The sequence below is a fragment of the Adiantum capillus-veneris genome, chromosome 18, assembly GCF_014529385.1.
Source record: "Adiantum capillus-veneris isolate H3 chromosome 18, ASM1452938v2, whole genome shotgun sequence".
NCBI classification, from domain to species: Eukaryota; Viridiplantae; Streptophyta; class Polypodiopsida; order Polypodiales; family Pteridaceae; genus Adiantum; species Adiantum capillus-veneris.
The window spans coordinates 111,659,470-111,686,917 of record NC_140948.1 but is presented as its reverse complement, the minus strand read 5'-3'; the positions used below and the strand labels follow the sequence as shown (position 1 = coordinate 111,686,917).

The 27,448-nt window shown below is 44.5% G+C and overlaps 1 protein-coding gene across 2 annotated transcripts in view; it reads right to left on the bottom strand.

Moving 5' to 3' along the window:
- LOC147436212 (uncharacterized) overlaps window positions 1–27,448 on the bottom strand; it is a 125,807-nt gene that overhangs the window by 59,985 nt on the left and 38,374 nt on the right. For both annotated transcript variants that reach the window (XM_086489107.1, XM_086489108.1), the window contains exons 3-12: window positions 2,964–3,308; window positions 2,764–2,889; window positions 2,543–2,628; window positions 1,865–1,973; window positions 1,656–1,751; window positions 1,375–1,437; window positions 1,229–1,288; window positions 451–525; window positions 255–336; window positions 53–165 (exon numbers count right to left, since the gene is read on the bottom strand). In XM_086489107.1, coding sequence (XP_086345233.1) covers window positions 53–165; window positions 255–336; window positions 451–525; window positions 1,229–1,288; window positions 1,375–1,437; window positions 1,656–1,751; window positions 1,865–1,973; window positions 2,543–2,628; window positions 2,764–2,889; window positions 2,964–3,308 — 1,155 coding nt within the window. The remainder of the gene's footprint in view (window positions 1–52; window positions 166–254; window positions 337–450; window positions 526–1,228; window positions 1,289–1,374; window positions 1,438–1,655; window positions 1,752–1,864; window positions 1,974–2,542; window positions 2,629–2,763; window positions 2,890–2,963; window positions 3,309–27,448) is intronic.

Here is a 27,448-nt window from a genome sequence, read left to right as displayed (position 1 = left end):
ACATACCAATAAATAAATGGCAACAGGACTTGTAATGCTCGTCTTTCCTCACCTCATCTTCTCTCATTCCCTTGGGACCCAGGGTATTCACAACACCCTGGGCTTGGCCAGGTTGCATTTGTGGAGAATTTACATATGTTATACTCCAAATGAGAGTTTTCATGCCTGGAAATCAAGAAATCATTCTTAGCTTTCCGAATGCAATACAGCCTACAGGAGAAATAAAACAGGCAATGTCTTAGAAAGAATAGTACCCATCACTAAAGATTTTATAAGCTGTTTACAGTCAGCGACCTCCTTTGCATGCTCAGGTGGAATCTGAAGATTAAGAGCTGTCTGCTCAAACATAATGGATGTTTCAATATGGTTGTGAGAGAAATGACACCACATAAGAACTAGCTGCTGATTCTTTATTTTACTGAAATGATAATTATGCAACAATGAACACACCTGAACAGGCAGCTCCAGCCGTGTCCTTAAGCTTGGACGCTCTTTGCCATCTTCCCCTTCGCCACCTTGCAAAAGCTTAAAAAACTAATGGGTCTCAAGCTCTATCCATCCTCCATATTTAGAAAAGGAAAGTTATAGACTAAAAATGACCTATGATGTTTCCTATCTGCTAAACTTCCTCTACACAATATTTTTTACAGTCTGTAAATCTTTCATGCAATTTGAGGAATCATGCCAATAATAATGCAGCCATCATGCCATGGAAGAACGACCTTTGAAATATTCCACAGCATTAATTGAATTTCTTCTTCTAATATTCATGTTTTATGAAAGAAGAAGCAATCATAGTCAGGCAAGTGTTCTCTTTAGTACAAATACTTTTTTTTTTTTGTAAATCTGCTTTGATTAATTTACAAGTGGGAAACCTCAAAGCGAGGAAAACCCAGAAAAGAAAGGGATACAAAAGACGGAGCACTTCTTTAGTACAAATACACTTAAAGAGCAAGTTACAAACAAAAACACCTGTGTAACTGTGTAAAATAGAAACCGTCCAATAGCCAACCTACTGAAAAACTTCTTTGAATGGCAAGCAAGTTTGAAATTTGAAAGAGAATTTGTATTTTGTAACTCATACTGCTACACTTATTCATACAAAGCATTTAGATAGAAACAATTAAAGGGAATTCTGTTCTTTAACAGAGACCTCACTCTATCACATCAGCCAATGAACCTTGATTTTCTTACCTTTAATTTTGAATAAAGAAACAGAATTACTAACCTGGGGCACAATGTGCTTTAAGGTTCCAAATTTGCTGACAAATGCATCCAAAATGCGTCCCTGCATTTTACTTTTTGTTTTAAAACAAAAGAACTTCAAGAGACCGTGACAAAAATAGATATAATGCACTGTGAAACCTTACTGACCAGCAAAGCGCGACCTTCCTCCTTACTAGGCAGGTCAACACCCCGAATGAAAATGGGTTCGGCCTGTGCACAACACCAGGCTTTTGTAAGTATTCATAGGATCCAAACTGATAGCATGGAAAATTTTTGTAAGTATCCATAGTATCCAGAACGATGACATGGAGACTTCAACTTTAATACTTTGAAAAGAGAAGAAGACTGGAAAAGAAAAAGCCTAAAAGAGGGACAACTGAGGGACGGGGGATGTTCAGGTATATGTTTCTTAGTCACCCTACACATACCAAATTTAGCATCAAGCGAACACACGTCGTCTGGACACTAAGGGGAAGAGAGGAATCATGCATATTCCTTGAGAATAAGTAAATAATTCGTGAAAGCTGCAAAAGCAAACCATGAATATCGGTCATTTTATAGTAGCAAACATCTAAGCTTCATCAAAACAAAACATTTGTAGGACGACAAACTCTAGATGTGTAGAATAGCATGTTACCTGAGGAAGCTTCAACTCCAGACGCACATGGTGTATTAGTTCTGCTAAAATGCTGTATGCTAAAGGTCTGAGGGCTTCAAAACAAGCTCGACCAGTGCCCACAAGAACTCTGTTAAAAAAAGAAACACTAAATCTTCCTTCTTTCCAGAACAAAAACAAAGTTAACCCAGAATATTGTTCTTCTACTTTCAAGCGAGAACAAGCAGAGTAAAATAACTACCCTTGGCAATGCTAGATAATGTGTGAAACTTATTGTTTGGTGAAACTTGCTTGCTCATTGGACCAAACAATAAGTAAAAAGCCACTCAATTGACATCACAGAAAGCTTCAAATCAGATGTATGCTAAAGGTCTAAGGGCTTCAAAGCGAGCTCTACCAGTGCCCCACAGGAACTCCATTAAGAGATAGAAATGGTGAAGCTTTGCTACTTTCCAGAACAAAACAACAAGTAAAAGCAGAACATCGTTCTCGTTTCAAGCAATGGCAAGCACAGAAAACTAGCCAACCTTGGCAATGCTACATTATGTGCAAAACTTAGCCAACATTGCTTGCAAATTGCACCAAACAAATAGAAAAGATTTGATCAAGTGACAAGCATGGGAATTACTCTTTAACTCTCTTGCACAGGCCAAGTGCGACGTTCAGGTTCAAACCAGTAAGGCCTGGAGAAAGTCATACCTTTCTTCTAGAAGTTTATCTATTAAGGGGTAGAAGCCTCTTTTGAATTCAGTTGCCAAAACATGCCGAGTGGCCACAAGGAGCTCCTGAAGCAAGGAAGAAAATCTTTTAAGCAACCATCCATACGCCACTAAAAAGCCCCTCATTTTAATTGTTGATGACGAAAGATACTTTAACTTTGAGCCACAGAACAACTCTCAAAAAATACATTAAGAGCAGACCTTTCGTATTGAAACAGAATCAGGGCAAGTTACAAGCAGATTGACGATGCTTTTTGATATGCTTTCTTCATGTGGCCGAATATAGTCCGCAAAACTTCGTAGAAGGTAGGTTAGAAACGAGACTGTCTGCAGAGAGCATGAAGATACTCATGTAATCTGCTAAGAAAAAATTTGCTAGTGTTTCAAAAAAAGATGCATACCTTGACTTGAGCGGCTTTTAGCTCTGTATATTGATTTTTAAGGTTGGGAGGCACTTGCTGTGGACCTGGTATTGAGATTGCTGTCACCATCAGTGGTAGCAAAATAGAAATATTGGACTGCACATATCGGGGATACAGCTGGAAAAGGAACATAACAATAAGAGGACATTCTGTCACAGTTTTGAAAGACCGTGTGCTCGGATTTAACTGTCCAGAATTGGGACCAGCTGCTGGTCTCTGAGGTCCAATATAACCAAGGTTATGCTGTGGCACTGCAAGCTGACCATCTGAAACATTTGCATCCTCGAAAAAATAGTTTACAGTGGCTTTGAAGTTTTGATATATCTGTGAATTATACAAAAACAGCAGTTTTATAAGCACACAAAATATAAAGCCTTGGATTCAACAAGCAAACCAGAAGGGAACAGATAACAAACAGAAAAGTCAAAATCAAATGTTTCTACATAGCGCAACGGCATAGATTAGCAATGCTTCAGACCAAAAATAGAAAGGTCCATAAAGCATCGGCTCCACTATTGATTGCATAGATAGTAACGTAGATTGATATGTGTTCTATGGTAATGCACAAGATTTTAATTTATGGACAAGCATATACATATCTTAAGTGTTGATTTTTGCAGAGCTATAATGATTTTTGTGAAGGCTATAATGCGCACTATATAAAATTTGCAAAGCTGTAATGGATTTCACAGTGTCGGCATGCTAAGAGAGCAGCCCATAAAGCATTTACATAAGAGCAAGGGCATGCACATACAAACGGTCCAGGTAAAGCCATGAACTACAAACGATCATTACTCTCCCAAATTTCTGTGTGCGCACATTCACGAACGAGTGAGTGTGTGTGCCATCTGCTGCAATCAGTTTCGAGCACCACAGACTAAGATTTTGCAATCTATGGCTCTGAGTTAAGTGGTTGATTAGATGGTGAATAATCCAGAATCATAGTGCCGAGGATGTGCTAATAGGGTGGAACCGAAGCGTAGCCATATTGAGCAGCAACTTCATTGTCCAAAGGATGTAGATGCTGTTGGGGTGGTGCCGCGCCTGAGTGTTGGGCGGCCGGAAACTACCGGGAACTAACACTGACCATTCTTTCTACATAAAAGAATAAGGACTCATAACCCTAACACTATTGTGTTTTGGAGTCCACCCAAACCTGTGTCTCCTCTCTTCTTCTATCTTCTCCATTGCTGCGCACACACACGCTCTCGCACGCGCACTTCAACTGGTATCAGAGCTCAGGGATTGGGAGCACCATTGGAGCTCAGCGGAGAGGCAAGCGGAGAAGCAGCAAAAACTACAGCACGTTTTTGCAGATCTGTTCTGCCCTACCAAAACGTCTTCATTCAAGCCGATTCCCACGATTCTTGACCGGTTTTTTGTCCTCTTCAACTTTGCATAAGAAAGTTTTTTCAAAATCTTTACCAATTATAAGATACGTCACTCAAACTGCCAGTAGGTTGTGAAGTAGAAGCTGCAGATTTTTACAGATCTGTTTTGATCTGTAAAAACAACTTATTTCATGTCCATTCCCGCAATCCCCAACCGTTTTCGCGTGGTCGACAACTTTGCAGAAGGAAGTTTTTGCAAATTTTGCACAGTTTGAGAGATATTCAGTTCAGACAGCAGGGTGGTCTACCTTCGTCGGATCTTCTGCGTACAGGTTTTCGTTGTAGACTCTTTCTGCAATCTCTGTCACATGCATATTTGATGTAAGGTCTTGAGGGTCTATTAAATCAGACAAACCGTCGCAGCGGTTACAGAAACGGATATGTGTGGTTCATGTAAGATCTTATGCGGTTCATGGATTGTGATGGAAATATGCAAAGCCTATTGTTGAGGGTCGTGGTAAGGTTTTATTGAGCTGAGGGATTCTCAAATGTGGAGATCCTTTCGGTGATACAGGTTTTGGAGCGAGCCCACGACATCTCCATAGTTTCGGCATCGACATAGGATGTATATTTATGTGGTTAGTGCAGTATTGGTGTGCATCTGCTGACCCGCCATTGTTGGCATTGCTGTCATCTTTATGCGTATGCATTTGACAGTATTCAGTTGGTCAGAGACACTCTTCTAGAGTTGGAGACATTGACAGTGACAGTTCTTTGAGATTCTATCTTGCCAATTTAGCCACTTTGATTAGCGTTTCAGTTAATGTACACATTTGTTTTGGGTTCAGAAGTCAGTTTTACAAGGGAGACTTTGCCGAAATTTTTCAAGTTTTCTATCATCTTCTTTAGTGGATCGGATCTATCACTTTTGTTCCTTGTCGAGTGATGGCTTCATCATCGGAGAACTCTTTGTTCAACATTGAGAAGTTAGATGGCACTAACTTTCCATTTTGGAAGAAACAAATTTACAATGTCTTAGTACAAAAGAAGTAGATCCGATCGATAAAGATGAAGGGGATAAAGCCTGAGGATATGGATGAGTATGATTGGCAGGAGTTGGATGAGCTTCCCAGGTCCACCATCATGCTGACTATGTTAAAGAATGTGTACTTCAATGTGAACATGGAAAAGACTAGTTATGAGCTGTGGAAGAAGTTATGTGACTTCTATGAAAAGCAAAGTGCAGCATCGTAGGTTTATTGGCTGAAAAAGTTAATTGATTTGAAGATGGATGAGGGCACACCCATGTGCAACCTTCTCAATGAGTTCAACACAATTTTCAGTCAGCTTTCTACGTAGGCAGTCAATTTCGACAATTCGGTCAAAGCAATGTTCTTGCTAGTTACGTTGCCAGAAAGTTGGGATACTTTTCGCACAGCAGTAAGTAATTCAGCACCTCCTGATGGTTTAACATGTGCTGATGTTGAGGACAGTTTGCTTACTGAAGAGGTTAGCATGAAGAATCTTGATACTTCTCGTGGTACTAGCAATGCTCTCATTGTTCGTAGTCGATCACAAGAAAAGGGCAAGCAGAATCAGAGAGGAAAATCTCGTCGCAAATCACGTGGCCGAAAAGACATTGAGTGCTATCATTGTCACAAAAAGGGTCATATGAAGAAAGACTGTCAAAAGTGGAAACAAGAGAAAGGTAAAGACAAGAAGTCGGAAGAAGGCAAGACTAAGGAAAGCAATATAAAGATTGAAGAGATCAACAATGTTTTTGTTGAAGATTCTGATGGAGACATTTATCTCAAATCTGCCATGGTTTCAGCATTTTTGGTTGCCACTGATGACTACGCTTTACAGGATTGGGTTTTTGACTCAGGTGCATCGTTTCATGTGACTCCTCACGAAGAGTGGTTCAGTACATATGATGCAGCCCGTAAAGGTCGTGTTCGTCTAGGCAATGATTTTGCTTGTGACATAGTTGGTGTCAGCGATGTGCACCTGAAATTTCAGAATGGTTCTTCGTTCATGCTCAAGAATATGAGACATGTGCCGAAGCTTACCAAAAGCTTGATTAGTATAGGACAATTGGATGACGCAGGATATTACTGCACATTTGGTGATAGTTCGTGGAAGATCACCAAAGGTTCTTTAGTGGTAGCACATGGTTCAAAGTCTGGGACTTTGTACATGCTACATATATCCAATGTTAAAAACCATGTAATTTGTGTAACCGAGTAGCCAAGTGTTTCTTTGTAGCATCGCCAGTTAGAACATATGTCTCAAAAGGGAATGAAAATCTTGTCTCGTTTTGGTTATGTGCCTGGCTTCAATTTCTCGGACTTTTCAGTTTGTGAGCATTGTCTTTATGGTAAACAAACAGAGTCACCACACAAAAGGGGAAGCACCCCGAAAAGCGAGCCATTAGAGTTAGTGCATAGTGGTGTGTGTGGACCTATGCCTAACGTATCCATGGGAGGTTCATTGTACTTTGTTACATTCATTGATGACTTCTCAAGGAAAGTGTGGGTAGATCCTCTCAGGAAGAAGGACAAAGTTCTTTCAAAATTTCAAAATTTTGTGGCATTAGTGGAGAATCAGTCTGGCAAGTAAGTCAAGTGCGTAAGGTCAGACAATGGTGGTGAGTATGTCACTAAAGCCTTTCAAAATTTTTGTGATTCCAAAGGCATCAAAAGAGAGTTGACTGCTCCATGTAACCCTCCACAAAATGGTGTTACTGAGAGGATGAACCGTACCATACAAGAGAAGTTACGTAACATGTTGTCTACTGCAGAGTTGCCTAATGGATTTTGGGCGGAAGCATTAGCAACTGCTGTCCATCTTTTTAATAGATCTCCTAACAAGGCTTTAAATGAGAAGGTACCTGAAGAGCTTTGGTCTAGGAAACCACCTTCTTACAAGCATCTTACAATCTTTGGCTATGAAGCGTATTGCCATGTTCCAAGGGAGTTTCGAAGCAAATTGGCTCCTAAGTCAAAGAAATGCATATTCCTCGATTATGGTGTCACATGACACATCCAACCATATGTGTCCGTGGACAAGCTACATCACGACAAGGGTTCAGTCAATCTAGATTTAGAAGTGATCTGGCACTTTTGTGAGTCTATTCGTAGACCGTGCATACCCAGTCACTTAGATTAGATGCATATCCTCAGGTTGCACACAACATGATCATAAGCATTCCCATCAGAATCCTTCAGGGGAATTTTCCAGTGCAATTAACCTATTTTACCTATTTTTGACATTTTTCACTTATTATTTTTAAGTGACTTTTGTTGGAAAGTAGGTAGGGCAAATTGAGTAAGTTTGTATATAAGCAAACCTAAACTAACACTAAATGGCAGAAGAGGCAACAAGAGCCAAGCTCAACAGGCAACTTCTCAGCAAGACCCCTTGGTAGACTTCCCTCCAAGCAAGACTCAGTCCTAGCGTTTTTCCTCATCGCCAACCCCCCTTTCTCTTGGCGTTTTTCAGCAACCCAAGATCGTCATTGCTCCCTTGCACCTAGCATTTTGCATCATCGCCTAGCATCTCAGATACAGAGCATCAGCAGCAAATCTTTACCGCAAGAAGTCCCTGCATACCTAGCGTTTTCCAGATTGCACCCCTAGCGTTTTGGAGATTCTGGCGTTTGCAGATTTCAGCCTTTACAGTTTTCAGCCCTGGCGATTTTCAGCAGTAGAAAGACCATCAGATTCAGCCCCAAGAAACCTCAGTTTTCAGCCTAAGACCTGCAGATTTTCAGCGACAAAGATCATCAGAAAACAGCCCTAAATCAGCGTTTTTGGACTTGCCGCAGATTTCAGCCCATAGCGTTTTTGGACAGCAGATAAAAGATTGCAGATTTCAGCCCTTAGGTCGGTATCGCCATCCCCGTCGTCATCGTCGACATAGCCGAGACTTGCATCAGTCACTTGCATTCAGTTTGTATCAGTTTGTGCAATCATAAGTAGACCACTCTCGCCGATGAGAGTGGGGCCTTCGGAGGAGGGTTTTACAACGTCTCTGGTGTCGTATCTCTCTTCGCTCTCTATCTCTCAGTCTCATACACTTGCATGCACAATGTCCATTCACTTTATTTGTGATCACAGCATTCTCTCATTAAGAACAGAAGGCTCTCCCTTCCATAAGAACAAAAGGAACCTTGAGCACAGTTCGGAGCACTCATCTTGAGCAAAGCGCAAACATTCATTCCGCTGCACCTTACATTGGTATCAGAGCTTTGGCAGTGTTCTGTATCGCTCAAGGAAAGAACCACAAGAGTCACAATAATTCTTTTTGCTTGTTGAGGTCGCACGAACCCAAGTTCGCTTGGGCGTGTCAATTCCTAATCGTGTGCTCAAGGTTCCTTTTTTCCAGGACACCTTTCTTTACGGTCTAAAACAGTTATCAAGAGAGTAGTATCGTAAATTCTACTCGTTCATGCTCTCTCAAAGCTACAAACGTAGCGATATGGACCATTGCCTCTACACTAAGACAGCTAAAGATGGCAGTTTGTTGATTTTAGTCCTTTATGTGGATGATATGTTAATTGCCGGGAAATGCAGGGATGAGATTTCAGCCTTGAAGTCAAAGTTACATGCAAACTTTGAAATGAAAGACATGGGTGAAGCAAGCCATATCCTTGGCATGCGCAGTAAGCGAGACAGATGCAAGAAATTGGTCTATTTGTCTCAATCTGAGTACATTGCTAAAGTGCTCAAGCGTTTCAATATGGAGACGGGGAAGGCATTGAGTACTCCATTGCCTCCATATGTGAAACTTTCTAAAAATGATTGTCCTAAGTCTGAAGAGGAAAAGGCTGAAATGGCACAAGCGTCTTATTCATCTGCAGTTGGGAGTTTGATGTATGCTATGATTGCTACACGTCCTGATATTGCTTTTGCAGTGGGAGTTGTTAGCAGATTATGTTAAATCAAGGCAAGAAACATTGGGAGACAGTGAAAGGGGTTATGCGATATTTGAATGGTACAAAAGACGTATGCATTTGCTTTGGAAGAAAGGAAGCATGTGTAATGGGTTACACGGATGCAGATTATGCAGGAGAAAGGGTCCACTTCAAGCTATGTTTTTGAATTCATTGGAGGTGCAGTTTCATGGCGATCTCATTTGCAAGATTGTGTTACCTTGTCTACTACAAAAGACATATGCATTTGCTTTGGAAGAAAGGAAGCATGTGTAATGGGTTACACAGATGCAGATTATGCAGGAGAAAGGGTCCACTTCAAGCTATGTTTTTGAATTCATTGGAGGTGCAGTTTCATGGCGATCTCATTTGCAAGAGGCTGAATATGTTGCAGCTTCAAAAGCTTGCAAGGAAGCTATATGGCTTGGTCGGCTAGTGGGAGACTTGGGAATGAATGTTGAGATACCTGTGTTACATTGTGATAGCCAAAGTGCTATACAATTGGCAAAGAATCCAGTGTTTCATGCAAAGACAAAGCATGTGGATGTAAAGTATCACTTTAGTCCAGAGGTGCTTGAGGACAAGCGATTGCAGCTTGCCAAGATTCACACCACTGAGAATCCTGCTGATCTTCTAACAAAGGGATTACCTTCAGAGCGGTTTGCACATTGTCGGGCACTCATGGACATTGGGTAGACGATCATGGTCATTGTCTACCTGTATTGTATGTATATATACATTGTCACCCCAACTTAAAGGCACATTGTCCTTTAAGTGGGAGGTTGTTGGGGTGGTAAAGCCCAATGCGCCCCAGTGTTGGGCGGCCAGAGACTACCGGGAACTAACACTGACCATTCTTTCTACATAAAAGAATAAGGACTCATAACCCTAACACTATTGTGTTTTGGAGTCCACCCAAACCTGTGTCTCCTCTCTTCTTCTATCTTCTCCATTGCTGCACACGCACACACGCTCTCGCACGCGCACTTCAGATGCTTCCATTGTCTTTGATTCTATACATGAGGGCTTTGCCAAAATTCCTAAAGCCTAGAACAAGGTTGATGAAGCTCCTTTATAAGCATGTGGTTGCTTTAGCACAGTTCGATATTATGTGTAGCTGTTACTTTGTTCCATCTTGAATGACTAAAGCGAGTGCAGTGCCATGGCTCAGCCACCTAATTCTCAACGGAGATGCATCATGTGCAAATGATATTCTCACAACAGAGATGACTACATTGCCATGCTAGTAGAGGCCATAGACAGGATCTCTACCAACTATACATCAGAAAGACTTAGATCACACCCACATAGCCGCGTCTCTACAGACTCCAGAGACCATTTCTTGACCATCCTAGAGGGCGGCTTCATCCACAGGCCAGGATTTCTTAAAAATAGTCATTTGTTTTGGCCACAGTCTTTGGATGCCTTTTGGATGCCTACATTTGAGATTCCCTTCTTCCAGCTTCAGCAAGTGCTTTTGAATACTTGGTTGTGTATCGCACAGAGTAAGGAATACTTTCATTTCTTTACATGGCTTCAATATTGGGCCTTATGGTCCATTTGAGGTTTTATGAACAATCACACATTCCATCAGATTCCAATGGATCCTTTTTGCTTCTTTGCAGCATCTCTCAAATGGACATTGCAGGATGAGAGTCGCAATGGAGAGCCAACACTGTGGCTGGGACAGGAAAGTTTGTAGGTATAAGTCATGGCTAAAAATGTGAGAGAAGCAAGTTCGGATGTGACCAAAAGATGAGCACTCTAGTAGTGCGTGGTACTGACTCTCGAACTTGCGATGAGCATAATGTGCACAGTCCATTTGACTCTTCTCCATTGCCCCAATGCCCTGTCTCGCATCGAAGGGAATGGGAGCTAAGCCAAATGGCTGCGATAGTGCGTATCACCGACAAGGGGATAGGCTCAAGCATGTAAGTGTGAGTACGGTTTTCTCTTTCAGCAAAGAACATGGTTTTGTAGTTGGAGGTAATATGGATGGTGTAATGTATGAAGCGTGACCCATCGGATTTCTCCCATGCCATAATACATTGGCATTGTAGAAAAGCTTCATTCACTTGGGAGTCAATTGAAGTATCATGTAGCAAGTGTAATGCATCCCATCTCCCAAACCACTTCTTTATGTCTTGTATCCATCTCATGCTCAAGATCTTGCTTTTATGCATCTTTTGAACTTTTTCCCATGCAATTGTAGGAAGTCGATGTGAGGGGTTTTGACGCAAATTTATCATGTACTCCACAACTCTTTCCATGTCCATAACCTCAAGATCCCGACTCAAGAAGTAGGAGCATATATGGTGTTTGTGTCTTAACTTGGAGAAAGTTTGTAAAAAACCGCTTTTGGACATTCTCAAACTCTTTCCAAGTAGACTTTGAGACGCTCCCGCTCCACACCTCAACTCCATAAAGAAGCACCGGTGTGACCAATGCATCAAAAAGGTACTTCTTCAAAACCCACCATAAAGAAGAACCGGTGTCACCAATGCATCAAAAAGGTACTTCTTGAGAACCCAACACTTGATGTTTCCCGCATGTTCTCAAATGCATAATATGCTCTCTTTCCCGCTTCTAAACAACGCATAGCACATTCATGCCCTTGTGATTGGACAGAACCTCAAGGCCAAGATACTTAAAACTCTCAACAACTTCAAGTGTCTCATTGTTGTACACAATGCATGGTTTCTCCTTATGGTTGTTGTTACAAGCATAACCTTTGTTTTGGATTCATTCACAATCAGCCCACTATGCAAGCAAAATTTCTCAAGAACAGCCATAAGCTTTTCTACATCTTCTAAAGTATGTGCTAGAAGCACTACATCATCCACATACAACAAAAACATGATTACCGCATTGCAATTAGTGACCTCTTCAATGCCATCTTCTTGCATAAAGTCAAGTACTATTTGTTCCAATTGATCGATGCATAGACCAAAGAGAGTTGGTAACAACGGGTATCCTTGTTTAACCCCAATAGTGCTTACAAAAAAATTTGAAATTCGTCATCCCATGCGTAATTGACGCATCACCTTCTCATAGATTCGAGAAACCGCAAGCATAAACTCACTTGAAACTTGGAGTTCTCCTATCCTTCTCCACAAATTGTTACGTGAAATCATATCAAATGCTTTCTTAAAGTCCACAAAACAACAATACATTCGCTTGCATTTCAACCGACTTTCCTCCATGAGAGCACGAAGAGTGACAAGATTGACGGTGCTATGGCATCAACGAAAACCCGCTTGTCCTTTTGCACGCTTGTCATTCTCTTCAGCCCAATCACTCAATTTCATCTCCATTATGCACCCAAACAACTTTGCCATAAGAGACCCAATCATTATAGTCAAATAGTTGTTTACATTCTTTACATCCCCTCCTTTATGCAAAGGCTTGATCCAATTAGTACTCCAATCATAAGGCATATCATGTTGAAGTGCAAGGTTGAACGTATCACACATCCACTCATGGGTAAAATCTCCCGTCCATTTAATCATCTCCGGCTTGATACCTTGAAGATCTCCCGCTTGGCGAGTGGCCAACTTTTCAAACCCACCGCATACATCCTCAATAGTAAAAAAAGAGGGCATACATGGGAGTGAACCATAAAATGGCATTTTTTTCAACATTTAGTTGCTCATATAATTGCCTACAATGTGTGTATATATCAATAAGACTCAAGTTACCAAAATTCTCAACTCGCTTGCCCCTCAAGTTTCTCCAAAATCTTCCACATGTACATACCTTTTCTTGGACTTGAAAAAGATGTTGCTTTACTTCCCATCTTCTTCTCTTCTTTTGAACCAATGCCTTGTATGTATGCAAATGACTTTGATAGTTGTCTTTGTCCATAGTAGCATCAAGCTTTATCAAGGACTTTCGATCATCTTGACATTCTTTATCACACCACCATTTGCGTGATCTATCTTTGTTGATACCATGGAGATGCTTTATGGCAAAGAATTCTACCGCACAAGAACAAATAACTTTCTTGAAAGCTTCTCATTTAGTTTCCAATGGTGCGTCATAGTCAAGCTTTGTCATCCATAACTTTTGCTCAACCATTTCAATGTACATTGGTGTTTGTTTGAAATCTTTCCTTTGGCTGAGATTACTATGCTTAGTTGCTTCTCTACATGCAAGGTCAATATATAAGGTCCGATGGTCTGATTCCGGGGTCCATTGGCCAAACATAAAACTCTTTATGCGATACACGATGGCTTCGGACAGTAGCATATAGTCAATCACACTATCCCCATTATGTTTTCTACATGTAAAATCCATTGGTTCCACTCCACAAAGATACACCATTGGCAATGAGCATACCCGTGCTATTACACATGTGTAAAAGTAACTTTCCATATTGATCCGGCTCTTTCTCATCCATTGAAGTACAATCATCCAAGTGAACTTCCTCCAACTTCCTTAACATGTATGGCATATCAAATTGTTGAGTATCATGTTGCAATGTTTTTGTGTAAGTGTTTATATCCCCGAATACAATAACATCACCTTCGCCTTTGAAATAAGCAATGTCCTCTTTTAAATCAAAAAATGGCCGATCTCTATCCATGCAAGCATAAAAGGGGAAATGATGATGAGAAATGTAGCAACCAGCTACAAAAATGGGTGCTCTTTTTGCTGTCATAATTTTCAGTCATACATAACGTTTGTACTTGTCATCTTTCACAATTGATACAAAATCTTAACCATACATGATACCCCTCCTTGCTCTCTTCGTTGCTTGAGATTCTTTGACCACGTCAATGAATATACATTGTAATCCTCCAAGCCGTTAATCCTTTGTGTATCATGCTCCCAAGTTTCAACAAAAAGTACAACATCGGCTTTGCTTGTTAGTTCATCAATGCCAACCCCCGCATTCCATATGTAACTATTGCAATTCCAAAAGCATATTTTCAATTGTAACTCGGCCTCATAGGTCGTGCATCCCTATTTGCTTAAAGGACTTGCCTTCTCCTTGGGCACATTTTCTTCGTGAGAGATCTCTTTGGTTTTCTTATTCTTTTCCTCATATGCCTTGCGACGCATATTTTGTTGCTGAATAGTGCGATCTTCACGTACAAAACATTTTGTATCCCTCAAATAGATCCAGTTATTATCAAGGATAATCTTTCGTTTGGTCTCATCTAGCATGGTACATACAATTGGTTGTTCTCTCGAGCGAGGAGCTCCTTGCTTACCCACTCTATGTGCTCCATAGACCATAACTCCAGACATGCCAAAGTGGGTTTTGAAGAAATCTTCGATAACAATGGCAAGAGAAGAAAGTGTCTCTAACTTCTCTTCGGGGTTCCACGAATAGTAATGTTTTTGGAATGTCGCTCTCGTTCCTTCAACTCCTCCACATCCACATTCTCAACATACTTTGGATGAGCCATAGCTTACATGATGGAGAAACTAGGAACCACATGTAGTCCTCCGCAGTCGTGGGCGTCCAGATCTCCCCAGCTCAGTCGCTTGATCAATCACGACAAGATCTGTTGTGGTAGTAGCTTCTCTTAATGTCCAGTGTCTGCTCTAAAGAAGTCTGTGATGTGTCTCTGAGACTCGCTTTTAAAAAAAAAATTTAAAAAAGAGAGGGAGAGGGAGAGAGAAATAGGAGTACGAAATCTCCTATTGCTCTCTCTCTACTAGAGAGAGAGAGAGAGAGAGAGAGAGAGAGAGAGAGAGAGAGAGAGAGAGAGAGAGAGAGAGAGAGAGAGAAGTGAAGTGGAGTGAAATGGAATGAAATATTCACGTCCTTAAAAGGCCAAAATGACCTATGAGACCAAACTGTTACAAACTGGTGATTTTGATATCATGTCTAGGTTAAAAAAAGAGGTACTAAGAATAAGGGCTACTATCTAGCTATGTGGGGTGCGTGTAATCATTGATACCATAGGTTCCCAATACAAGAGCTATGTGGGAGGTGTGTAATCATTGATACCATAGATTCCCAATATAAGAGGGTGATACAATGTGTGATGAATCCATCCTCATCTATACTCTGGGTATGGCTCGAATCCTCTGCTGTAATCTCCGTCGAGCGAAGGCGTCTCGATCTCCCTAGCTCCAATGCTCGGTCAATGAGAGTACCACGGGTGCGAGTGTGAGCTGAGCTTTGCCATGGTGGCTGCTCCTCTACCTATCTAGTGCTTGGTGTGAAGAAATCAGTAATTTGTCTTTGGGATTGTCTCTCTCCAGCACTCCTCAGTAAACTGTCGCTATGTCTATGTATCTCAAGTAGATACAATGCCAAACATCTCGTCCTGATAGTTCATGACTTTGGAAAGAGGTCCGAAGCCTTCTCTAAATAGACAGCGGAAGCGACCCCGTATCTCGTAGTACACTGTGCATTGACATATATAATGCATCTCCGTCTCTGGCTCTTCATGGCATAGGCGACATATCTTGTTGGCTGCTGGTATCACTCTGAATCAACCAGTCTCAATCTCAAGCTGGTGCAAGGAAGTCCGTATCTGACTAATGGCACATCATAACCCATGAGATAGATGCGTATCCATATAGCTGGGTCGGATCACAAACCCATCCTCTATGACTTGGAGAAGATGCTCTCTGCATCATTGGTCTTTGAGGCCACAAATCCTCACATGTAAGGCACACACACGCCTCCTTTGCTTCTCGTCTAGTGTCAAGTAACATCCACCCAAGTAGTCATCATTTCTTTGTGTTGCTCCTCCCCTTCTTTGCTAGCCCACGCTTGTTCTTTAATCATGTTGCAATTTGATCGCACCTCAACAAGCTGCTCCTTGAGTAGCACAATCTCCTCATCTTGGGCCGTCACACGATCCTTAAGTGTGTTTATCGTTCTTTCCTAAAGCGACACTCGTTCTTCGAGTGTCTTTATTGTGCCTAGGAGATTGCAACTAATCCTGTTAATGGTCTCGCACATTTCTTCTTTGCATTTTTGAATGGGATCCTCCAAAGGATCGTCCTTGCCATTTTGCTTCTTCATGTTCGAGAACCGCAATAGGAGAGGGAGAGGGAGAAATAGAGAAAGTTCTTGAGAAGAGAAATCCACACTATGTATACAGGTGTTTCCAGATTATGCATTCATGCTTATTCTCCATTTGTTTACAATCTCTGCAATCTTGAACCGTACTACGCATATAGGTGTTCCCACATCATGCATACATGATTATTCCACAACTGTCTACAATCTCTACAATTTTGAACACCGTTTCCAAATTTCTATTTTTGCTTTCTGTAAAACTCCTGAATCTGAATTCCCAAATTTTTTGCAAAATTCTTGCAATTTCTGACGAAGAGCTTGCGCGTGACCTTGTTGTAACCTTGAAGCTACCTACGTAACCTTTGCTAACGAAAAGCCTGTGTGAACGTAACCTTAAAGCTGGCTGCGTGTAACCTTTGATGTGCGTAAACTTTATTTCGCATAACTTCTGCTACACGCAAGTGTTGGCTGCGCGTAACTCTGTTTTGCTGCGTCCAACGTGAGAAATGAAATGAAATGAAATGATATATTAACGTCTTAAGAGGCCAAATTGGCCTATGAGACCGAACCGTTACAAACTGGTAAATCTGTACCATGTCTGGGTACAAAAAAAGAGATGCTAAAATGAATATAGGAGTGCTACTAGCTGGAACTGTGTGGGGTATGTGTGATCATTGATACAATGGGTGCCCAGTACAAGAGGGTGATATAATGGGTCATGAGTCTATCCTCATCTGTACTCTGGATGTCGAGATAGTATGGTTCGAATCCTCTACTGCAATTTCCGTCGACAGTATAGTAGTAAGCTCCTCCAGAGGTCGCCCTAGCTCCTCAATGCACAGGCGTCCATAGATCCCGTCTATAAATACCGTGTCCGTCTCCCGCATGAAGGTGTAGCATGTAGGGGCTGCTACCCATGGCATGTGTGCTACACTAAACTGGAAAGAGATGGTCATCGACACAAGGGTATGATCTACTGCCACACCAACAGGTCCGGGTCCAACTGTCACAAACTGGTGATGTGGCAGACCTCCAGGACATACACACACACATCTGCTGACATGGCAGATACCCGAGAAAGTCGCCGACAGGCTGACGTGGCTGGCTGATGACATGGGAGCTGTACGGAATTCCGTAATTTACGCTGGCTGCTTTTGGCTGGCAGATTTTGAGTGAAAGCTTTTGGGACAGTTTACTTTTAATTTTAAGAAGCTTTTGGGAGCCATTGCTTTTGAGTGTCAAGGCTCTGCTTTTGGCATCCCTTGTAACCTTTATAAGTGGCCTTAGGGGGCTCACTGCTTCAGAGCATCTGGATGCAGAGTCTGAGAGTGAGCACCCGCGAGCTCATTGTACTTTGCACACAGACTAATATAAAAATAAATACCTAAAATGGCGCCAGTCTTTGGGGCCAATACCTCTTGGCTCGAAACTACGACGGGCCATGTCGTCTTTTGTGAACCGTTTTAAAGTGAATCTCCGTTGTGTCACGGTAGAATCTTGACTTGGGGTGTCCAAGTTTGTTACAGTGGTATCAGAGCACGGCCAATTTCTCTTCTACCGGGAAATCCGATCTTGTCTCGCGACACTTATGGATTCCACGAAGAATCAGCCGACTTCTTCTGCATCCGCTGATGCGGGAGGAAATCACGAAGAAGATTCAACCGAATTAACAGAGGAAGAGTACGGGCCACCTCGGCCTACTCAGTACGAACTTCAAGAGATGGAATGTCGACAGCAGGTTGACGAGTGCACAAAGCAGATGATTAAATTTGCGAAGGATCCTCAGATTGCAAAATTTTTGTCTCGGCAATCCATTCCAGAAGTGCACACCCAGTGGCAGAAAGCCACAGACCACCCATCAAAACGGCAATCAAGAAACTTCCTTCTCCGAGGATGTTTACAGAACAAGAATTACAGGAGGTGGTTCAGACACAGATTAGTCTGCTTTTGGACGCGAACAATCAATCCAAAAAGCAAGTGGAAAAACGCAAGAAAGGGACTAATTACCCTGGTTATTTGGGCCATCAATCTTCTTTTGCATCTACAAGAAAGCAAAAGAAGCGTGTACGATTTGAAGGACTACCCAGTTTTTCTTCGTCTTCTTCTTCTGACAGTTCTTCTAGCTCTTCTGACTCGAGCGATGAGGACAGAAAAGGCAAAAAGTGAAGCAAAAAGTAAAGCTTCGGAAAGGGAAAGAAAAAGTCAAAGAAACCCGGATTTTGCCCAATTTCTGATAGTTCTACAAAGGAGTCATCCTTTGACAGTTCAAACTCCGATGACCATATGTTTTATGCAAGGAAGAAGTATTTTTACAGAGCCAACCAATATGACTTCCTCGAAGACAAAAGCAAGAAAGCAAAAGAATTCAAAGAAGGTGGACAGTCGATTAAATTTGAATCCTTTTTTGGGTTCTGAGATGCTCCGAAGGCTTTGTGTAGCGCGGATAATGTGTCGTGCTCTCTACAGTGGGTGGTACTCAATGCAATATGCGTGACAATCTCACTCAAACAGACTGAACAGAAAAGAAACAATAGACATCCACAGAGCTCACAAGACACAACAGCAGACCAGAACATATGACTCGACTATCTCAAAGACTGATACAGACTCTCGCGTGGCAGCACACTCAGCTCTAGCCCAAGACTCACAGGTACAATGGGGGTGTCAAGGCTCAGATGTGCCGGGATGGTGAAGACATGCTCTGTGTATAGACTCACTCTAGACGACTACGTATAGGATAATACCACTGGCCCAAAACGACTACTCATATGTACAATCATCAAGAGCCACCAACGGCTCATAAAGAACATCATCTAAGTCTATCCCCACTGGGTGGCGGTGGTGACCTGGCCACGATGTCCACTAGACCACCGTATCCCTGCCACATGTCTCTGCCCAGCGAGTCCATCTAGTGTGAACCGACCAGACCAAAGACCAACTGTAAACTAACTGTCCTGTGAAAGTGACACTGTAGCCTGCTACAGGTTGCCCGCCACAAGACCGCTCCCCATCCTGGAGAGCGGACTGAAGAACTGAAATATCGGCGATCTACTGTTGGTGGTCGGATGATGAAGGAGGAGGAGGAGGCTAATAGAAAGGTGGGTAAGGAGATGGAGGCCAAGTGTATGGTGAGGGGTAGTGGCCATGAGGAGGGTACATCGGGTATGGAGTAGCCACCCCATGAGCAGTAGGCTGCGTAGGGTGAGTAGGTGGAGGGTGAGTAGGTGGAGCTGGTGGAAACCCAGGAAAAGACTAGGTAGGCTGAGAGGGTGGAACAGGTTGTTGGAATCCAGGGAAGCCTTAGAAGTGCTGAGGAAAGGATGGGGACTGGGAGAGGGAGGCCATAGAGGGTCCATGAAATTGTTATGAGACCGATCCTGCTGGCTTAGACTCCATATTGGTAGGATTTGCTTTCTCTGCTGTTTGAGAATCCCCTGAATGGGCTTTGGAAACGTCCGTCTGTATCTGTGTTGCCATAGCAGGAACTTGCGTAGAAACCGGGGTTGTAGTTGTAGTTGTAGCTGTAGCTGTCTGTGAAATGGCTACAGCTTGGTATTTTGCACATGAGGGACACAGTGTATGTACCACAGGAGAAAGGTCCTGAACTGCTGCGGCCATATCATTTGCCTCTTTTAACTATTTTTGCTGAGTGTGGACAATATGTTTGAGGTCCACTACCTGTTGAGTTAAGATTTTTATGGGATCTTGAGCCGTAGCAATTAAATTGTCCCTATCCATCGCTCGTTGAAGATGAGCTTGCACTTCCCTTTGCATATTGTCATAGCAAGCGCGATGCAGACCGTTGGTACCTTGCAATGAGAGGGCTACATTCATAATCGTCGAAATGCTCTTCTCTCCGCATCTAAAAGTCTGTCGGCCTGAGGCGCAAAATTCTCATATATGTCATGCTTTTCAGATGTAGGTGTCCCAGAGCTAGATGTCCCTGCAGTACCCCTAGGTGCCCCTGCACTAAGAGTAGTACGTGGTGCTCGTGACACAACTGGAGGTTGTGTTTTAGTGACTGCAACACTACTCACAAGAGGTGGTGTGAAAGTTGAGGTGGCCACAGAAGTAGACATACGCACTGTCGGTGTTGTAGTATGGACGTCAGAGATTTTGACATGTGATTCGGAGAAGGGTAGTGTTGCTAGCTGCTCAGACGAATCTTTTTGTACCTTTGCCCTCTTGTGCAAGATGCCTTTCCCTTTGGCCATTTTGGACCGGTCTTGTTATTTTGGATCATCTTGAAGGGTGAGAACAGTTGTTGCATCTGCCTTTTGCTGCATAATCTGCACTACCCAATACATAATAGGGGCTGCATAGCAATTGAATCTTTCCGCTTTCCCTTTACGCTGAGTCCGAAAACGCTTTGCCCTGTCCTGTAGCGCTTTAAACAGCAGATGGTGAAATGGATACGACAGGCAGTGGTAGAGACAAAAAAAGGCATCGCATATTGTTGGAGAACCTGGAGAAGATGGAACCCTTGTTCTTTCCGGTGTGCGCAGTAAAAAATAATACTGTAACACTGAATACAGCTGCTGACTCTTGTGATAGTCTGGATGTGAGTCCAGCAAAAGTTCCTGGCAAGCATTTGCAGTTTCTTTTGGTGAGAGATTCGAGAAGGTTTTGGTTGCGGGCAGAGGTGCCAGCAGAGTCAATATTCCCATAGCCTATCCGATATCCTCCATTGTAAGTGTAGTACCATTCAGCTTTGGAAAAGTGAGCAAGAGAAAACTTAGCTTGGCAGTAGAGATATTGCAGGACAAATCGGCCTGAGCCAAATTTTGAAGACCCAAGCGTATCATTTGCTCTGCTGAGAGAACACATCCTTGAGTGCCGGATTCGGCGCCTGTAAATGATATATCATAGTAACGGTACCTTGGAGAGGGCACCAGACGGGCGAGGCACCTGGAGAGTGGTGACCCTGTCAGCAGTGACTGATTGGGGTGAATCTTCCTCTGAAGATTCCTCTGAAAGCTGCTCTGAACTAGGAGTGTAATCTGATTTACTATCAGAGCTATCCCCAGAGGCAAAGGACTCTTCCTCGGACTGGAAATGCTTTTCTCTATTCCGAGTCCGAACCATCTTGATAAACTGTGCCGAGAATCTTCAACTGATTGATGAGTCTCAGTGTAGCAAGAGCAAGGGCGAGACCAATTCCTGTACTGCATGACTGGCTGAATGGAGCACCAAATCGCTTTTGCTTTTCGCAGGTAATATAACGCCCTTGCTGGGAAGTGCTTTTCGCAGGATAAGTGACGCCTTTGATTTATGATTGCTTTTTATTTTTGTTTTTCGAAAGAAAGCACTGGCGAGCGCGAGGGTGCTGAAGGCGAGGGAATTGGAGTTCAAGAGGCGAGGGCGCCAGGAAGGGCTAGGACGAGGGGACAGGGTTAGGGCGAGAGGCGAGGAAATAGGAAGGGTGAGGGGCGAGGGACTAGGGGCTAGGGGCGAGGGCGAGTGGCGAGGGCTAGGTCTAGGGGCTAGGGGCGAGTGGCGAGGGCTAGGTCTAGGGGCTAGGGGCGAGGGCGAGTGGCGAGGGGATAGGGAAGGGCGAGGGCGAGTGGAAAGGGGAGGGCTAGGTCTAGGGGCTAGGGGCTAGGGGCGAGGGCGAGGGCGAGTGGCGAGGGGATAGGGAAGGGCGAGGGCGAGGGCGAGGGCGAGGGGCACGTGAATGGGAAAGGGCGAGGGGCGAGGGGCTAGGGAATAGAGGCGAAGGGCGAGGGGATAGGGGATAAGGGGCGAGGGCGAGGGCGAGGGGAAAGGGGAGGGCTAGGGGCGAGGGGCGAGGGGCGAGGGAATAGGGGATAAGGGGGCTAGGGCGAGGGCGAGGGGGAAGGGTAGGGCTAGGGCTAGGGGCGAGGGGCGAGGGGATGGGAAAGGGCGAGGGGCGAGGGCGAGGAGAAGGGGAGGGCTAGGGCGAGGGGTGAAAGCAGAGGGTGGTAAAAGAAGAAGAAGAGAGTTTTAACGTGTAGGAAACTATCCAGAGACCATAAGTCCTCCTCGTCCCTGGTCCAGCCTGGTCTAGTCACCTGCCTGGTCTAGTAGAGTCTAGACCAGTCTTCAGCCAGTTCAAGGTTTTCTTGCCCAAAGCTTGGTTGGTTTGGTGGTCGCTGCATGACCCATACAAGGCGGTCAGTCGAGCGTCAAAGCGCACTCCTGAGTCCTCTGAAGTACTACAACAGAAGACGACCCTTGGAACCTGTTAGAAGTCCATCAACCTCATCACCCATACCTCCATATATGGCATCACCCATTCCTCCCTCCGATTCCACATCTTCCAGATCACCTTCTCCAGTGAAGCTCTCTCCTATTCTGCTACAGCAGGCTACCGAGCAACAGGCTCAGCAAGGGGCCATGGAGCCATTGGCTAGCGTTTTGGCTAAGGTAAACATCAAGTTCCCTACATTCAAAGGTCTCTCTTCAGAAGATGCTGACGACCATGCAAGGAGGTTTGTATCTCTTTGTAGGGGTCGTGGTCTTAACAGGGAAGATGCTTATTTGGTACTCTTTCCATCCACCTTGGATGGCTTAGCAGACAAATGGTACAGCCAGTTTGCAGAGAACCATTTTGCAACCTTGGCAGTCTTAAGGCAACAATTCTGTGCAGCTTTCAAGCCCGGTGACTACCAGGAGAAGGTGTTGGATGAGTTAGCCAACATGGTGCTCCAACCAGAGGAGACTTTTGCAAAACTTATGACGAAAACCAAGTCTCTAGTTGCCAAGCTTCCCCAGCAACCAGGTGAATTTATGGTTAAGAAGTGGGTAGAGAAGGCGCTTCCCAAAAGTTTCAGCAAAAACTACGAGAGAGTCTCCGACCCGACGCCACTCTCGAAGAGTTCATCGCAGCTGCTACGAGGATAGAGGGGGCTAGGAAGCTGTTCACCAACCCCCCTCACATAGAGACCCCCTCTGTGTTTTTGGAAAGTCCTTCTGATCCTTTAACTTCTTTACGCAGGGAACTGGAAGCCCTAAAGGTTACAGCGAGCTCTTCAAGAGGAGAGGTCCTTCTCTCTTAGACAAGAGAAGCCTCCACATCATGAGGCATTGGAACAAATTAAACGTGAGCTAGAAGAGCTCAAGTGTCAGCAAGAGACTAAGGCTACGGTTTGGTGTAGCTCGTGCCGCTCTCCAGGGCACCCTCCACAAGAATGCCCCCTTCGGGTTTACTGCCACTTCTGTGAAAAATCTGGACACGAGGACAAGGATTGTTACTACCTCAAGGGATGGAGACAAATATAGCAAAGTCTTGGTCCTTCTCTTCAACAAGGGCCAACACCTTGCATCCAACATGGTTTCTCCCTGTGGCCATCCACACCATATGCCACCTTTGCTGACAACCCCTCCTATGCAAGGTATGCATAGCACTTTTCCCTCTCAGAGCTTTTATCATACCGATGCTCCCTCACCACCTCACAACTTCTATGCCTCCACCTCCAACTCCATGGAGCAAGGACCACCTCGTCCTTCGACTCGTCCAGTGAATCGGCCCATTTTGTGCTACAGATGCGGGGAATATGGTCGTTACCAAAGCAAATGCCCTCTGCCCGAAGAGTCTCCTCCCTGTCGTCATTGCCCTGATATGAAGGATCACTACAGTAAGGATTGCCCTAAAATTCGTGCATCTACGGCTTTGAACCCAAGTCAAATCCAGACTGAGTTTGCCTTTCCCAAGCTCAATTTGATAGCAGTTAGCACTGTTTCTCAGCCGCCCCCTTCTACCCACGTGGTTACCCCTCAAAATAAGCCGCCGCAATTGGCAGAGGAGCCATCGGGCGTCCTCACCCGGGCCCATAGAGCCGCTCTCGGTCTTAGCATTCCATCAAGTTCAACTCCCCCACACATTCTCACACCAGTGGATACCCTGCCCAGCTGTTAACAAGCCATCCCCCAGTGCCATGAAAGAATCCAAATTTTTGCTCTCCGATATTGATGAAGCTTTCTTGGAAGCAGTTTCCGATCTGCAGAAGATCAAGATATCAGAAGAACAACAGGTAGAAAAAGAGAAGCTTACAGCAGAGACAGTCTTGAAGAACACTTTCCAACAAGTGTCCCTTTATGACATGTTGTGGCTAGATGCAAATTATTGAAGTGACACCCTTGCTGTTATTAAATCACTTTATCGTGGAGCAGGTCCTAGTGGCGGGCACCTCCCAGTGCGACCGTCAGAGTCCTATATGATATCCAATCCCGCTGCTCCACTCACTGATTATAGAAGCCCTCGCCTGACAGTGTCCGTTTTGGGTCGGAAATTCTCAGGAGTGATAGTGGATGGTGGATCTGGCATCAACCTGATGCCTGAGTTCACTATGTTGGCTCTAGGTCTACAGCCTACTCGCCCTGCTCCTTTCACAGTTACGTTGGCCGACCAACGGACAGTCTACCCAATGGGCATAGTGGACAATGTGCCTCTGCAGGTACAAGACTTTACTTTTAACTTGGATTTTGTTGTGGTTCGTCTTCCCCAGGTTGAGGGCGGATTTCCTTTGCTCATTGAAAGACCATGGCTACGACACACGAAAGCACTTCATGATTGGGGAAACGACGCAATGTGGATACATACTTCTGGCTCCTCGATGCAACCCATTCTCTTAGAAGGTGGTATGGATCCCGTGGTGCAGCAAGTTTCTTTGTCAATGGAAACCAAACCTGAACAAGAACTGCCTACTACACCTGAAGGGTCAGATGAAGATCTGCTAGAGTGGTTGGAGGCTACCAAATCTATGCCTTGTTATGGAGTCTCTATTCACTCTTTGCATGAAGGTACACCCTCTTCAAATGGTGCCACAGTAACTACACCATATGAGCCACCTGAGCCTATGAAGAAGTATAGAAGCAATAAGAAATCTCCTCTACAGGAGTTCACACCCCCTTAAACATCAACACCTTTGGTGTCTGCTTCTCCGACCAGAACAAAGCTCTCCTTTGTGTATAGCAAACTCCCTTCACAGAGCCCGTCCTGCAAGATGAATTCTAAGATCATGATCGCTGTATTGCTCATGGTAGCTGCGTGCTCCCTATTTGCACCTATCTACACTATCCCCCTCTCCCCCTCACTACCCCTCGCCCTACCCTCCCCCTTGCCCACTCGCCCCTAGTCCCTCACCCTCCCTTCCCCCTCTCGCCCTCGCCCTCGCCCTAAGTCCCTCCCCCTCGCCCCTAACCCTCGCCCTAGTCCCTCACCCTCCCTCCCCCTTCTCCCCCTCGCCCTCGCCCTTGCCTCCCCTTGTCCCCTATTCCCTTGCCCCTCGCCCCTCGCCCCATGCCCCTAGTCCCTAGTCCCTAGCCCCTAGCCCCTAGCCCATAGTCCCTCGCCCCTAGCCCCTAGTCCCTAGTCCTTCGCCCCTAGCCCCTAGTCCCTAGTCCCTCGCCCCTAGCCCCTAACCCTTAGTCCTTAGTCCCTCGCCCCTAGCCCTAACCCTACCCTTCCCCCTCGCCCTTGCCCTTGCCTCCCCTTGTCCCCTATTCCATCGCCTCTCGCCCCTACCCTTTCTTGCCCTCACCCTACCCACACCCTCTCTTACCCTCTCGCCCCTACCCTCCTACCCACCCCCTCTCGCCCCTACCTAGCCCTCCCCACCATCTCAGCCTCAACTAGTTTTTACCCCCCACCCCTCAAGTTTTTCCCCCCCCGCATGATCAACTGTCTCTCAAGATTTCACTTGGCTGCCATCCTGTTGCTGTGAAGGCTTTTTCGTTCTACCATCATGATGGAGCTTAACCCTATTTGCAGTGTTACTCGGGCTTATGGTCATAGCTCTTTTCGAGAAGAGTGTTGTTGCAAAAAGTGTGGCAAGGTTAATCTGCAACCAGGTCATTTTCCTATCACTATGGTTAGGGAAGATAAAGATGTGCTGGAATCAAACTGAGCTTATCTCTTTGCTGTAGAGCCTCATCTTTTGCCAATTGGGATTCTTAGGCTATGCAATCATACATACTGGGTTCCTGCCTAGTTAGAGGCTTAAGGCAATTGCAAGCAGTGTAGTGTTGTTAACTCCACTTTTGAGGTATGTATGGTCATGGGCCAACACCTACTTCAAGAAAGATCTACGGATGCAGTACCTAGTGGTTTTCCTTCACAGTTTTTTCAGTATTCCTCTCACCGAGACGGTGAGCGGTCTTGTGGCGGGCAACGTGTAGCAGGGCTACAGTGTCACTTCACAGGACAGACAGTTGGACAGTTGGTTACACTTGGTCTGGTTCACTTCACAGGACAGACAGTTGGACAGTTGGCTACACTTGGTCTGGTTCACACTGGACGGACCCTCTGGTCTCGGGAGTGACACGTGGCAAGGTACCTACCGACGGTGGTCTAGTGGACCTCGTGGCCAGGTTACCACATGGCTGACATTTATGAGCCGTTGGTGGCTCTTTATGGTGATATATATGAGTAGTAGCGTTTGGTAGGATTATGTTGTACGTAGTCGTCTAGAGTGGGTCTTTACACAGAGCACGTCTTCACCATCGCGGCACATCTGAGCCTCGACACCCCCATTGTACCTGTGAGTCTTGGGCTGGAGCTGAGTGTGTTGCCACGCCAGAGTCTGTATCAATCTTTGAGATAGTTGAGTCATATGTTCTGGTCTGCTGTTGTGTCTTTGCGAGCTCTGTTGACGTCTATTGTTCCTTCCTGTTCAGTCTGTTTGAGGGAGATTGTCATGCGCATTGCATTGAGGGCTACCCACTGTAGAGAGCACGACACATTATCCGCGCTACACTCTCAAAGAGTGAGTCGGGGTCGTGTATCCTTATCCTTCTTTTCTTGGGAACTCTTTCTCTCTCTCTACTTTCATTGTAGAAGGTCTGTCGGGTTCTCTGAGTCAAGATCTCATCGGTGGGGTAAGTCAAATTTCCCGAATGTATCGAAAAACCCCGTTTCGCATGACCCATTAATTCTTGAATAGAATTTGACTTTTGTTCAAGGCAATAGTCTCGGATTTGTGTAGGGAGGCCGCAGCAAAACCGCTCAATCTGTTCCTTAAAAGAGACCTTTTTAAATGAAGAGGTTGGTAGAAAAGTGTCCCAAAATCTCTCGCAATAAGCGTCCAAAGAATCTCCCTTGGTCATCCGAAGATGGTTCCAAGCGGTTTGTATATCTCGTTCGTACTCTAGAGTCAGCCAAGAAGATATAAAGAGCCTTTTGAATTTCAACCACTTGATTGGAGCTTCCTTCCTCAGAAGAAGGGTGGACCACCATGCTCGAGCATTTCCT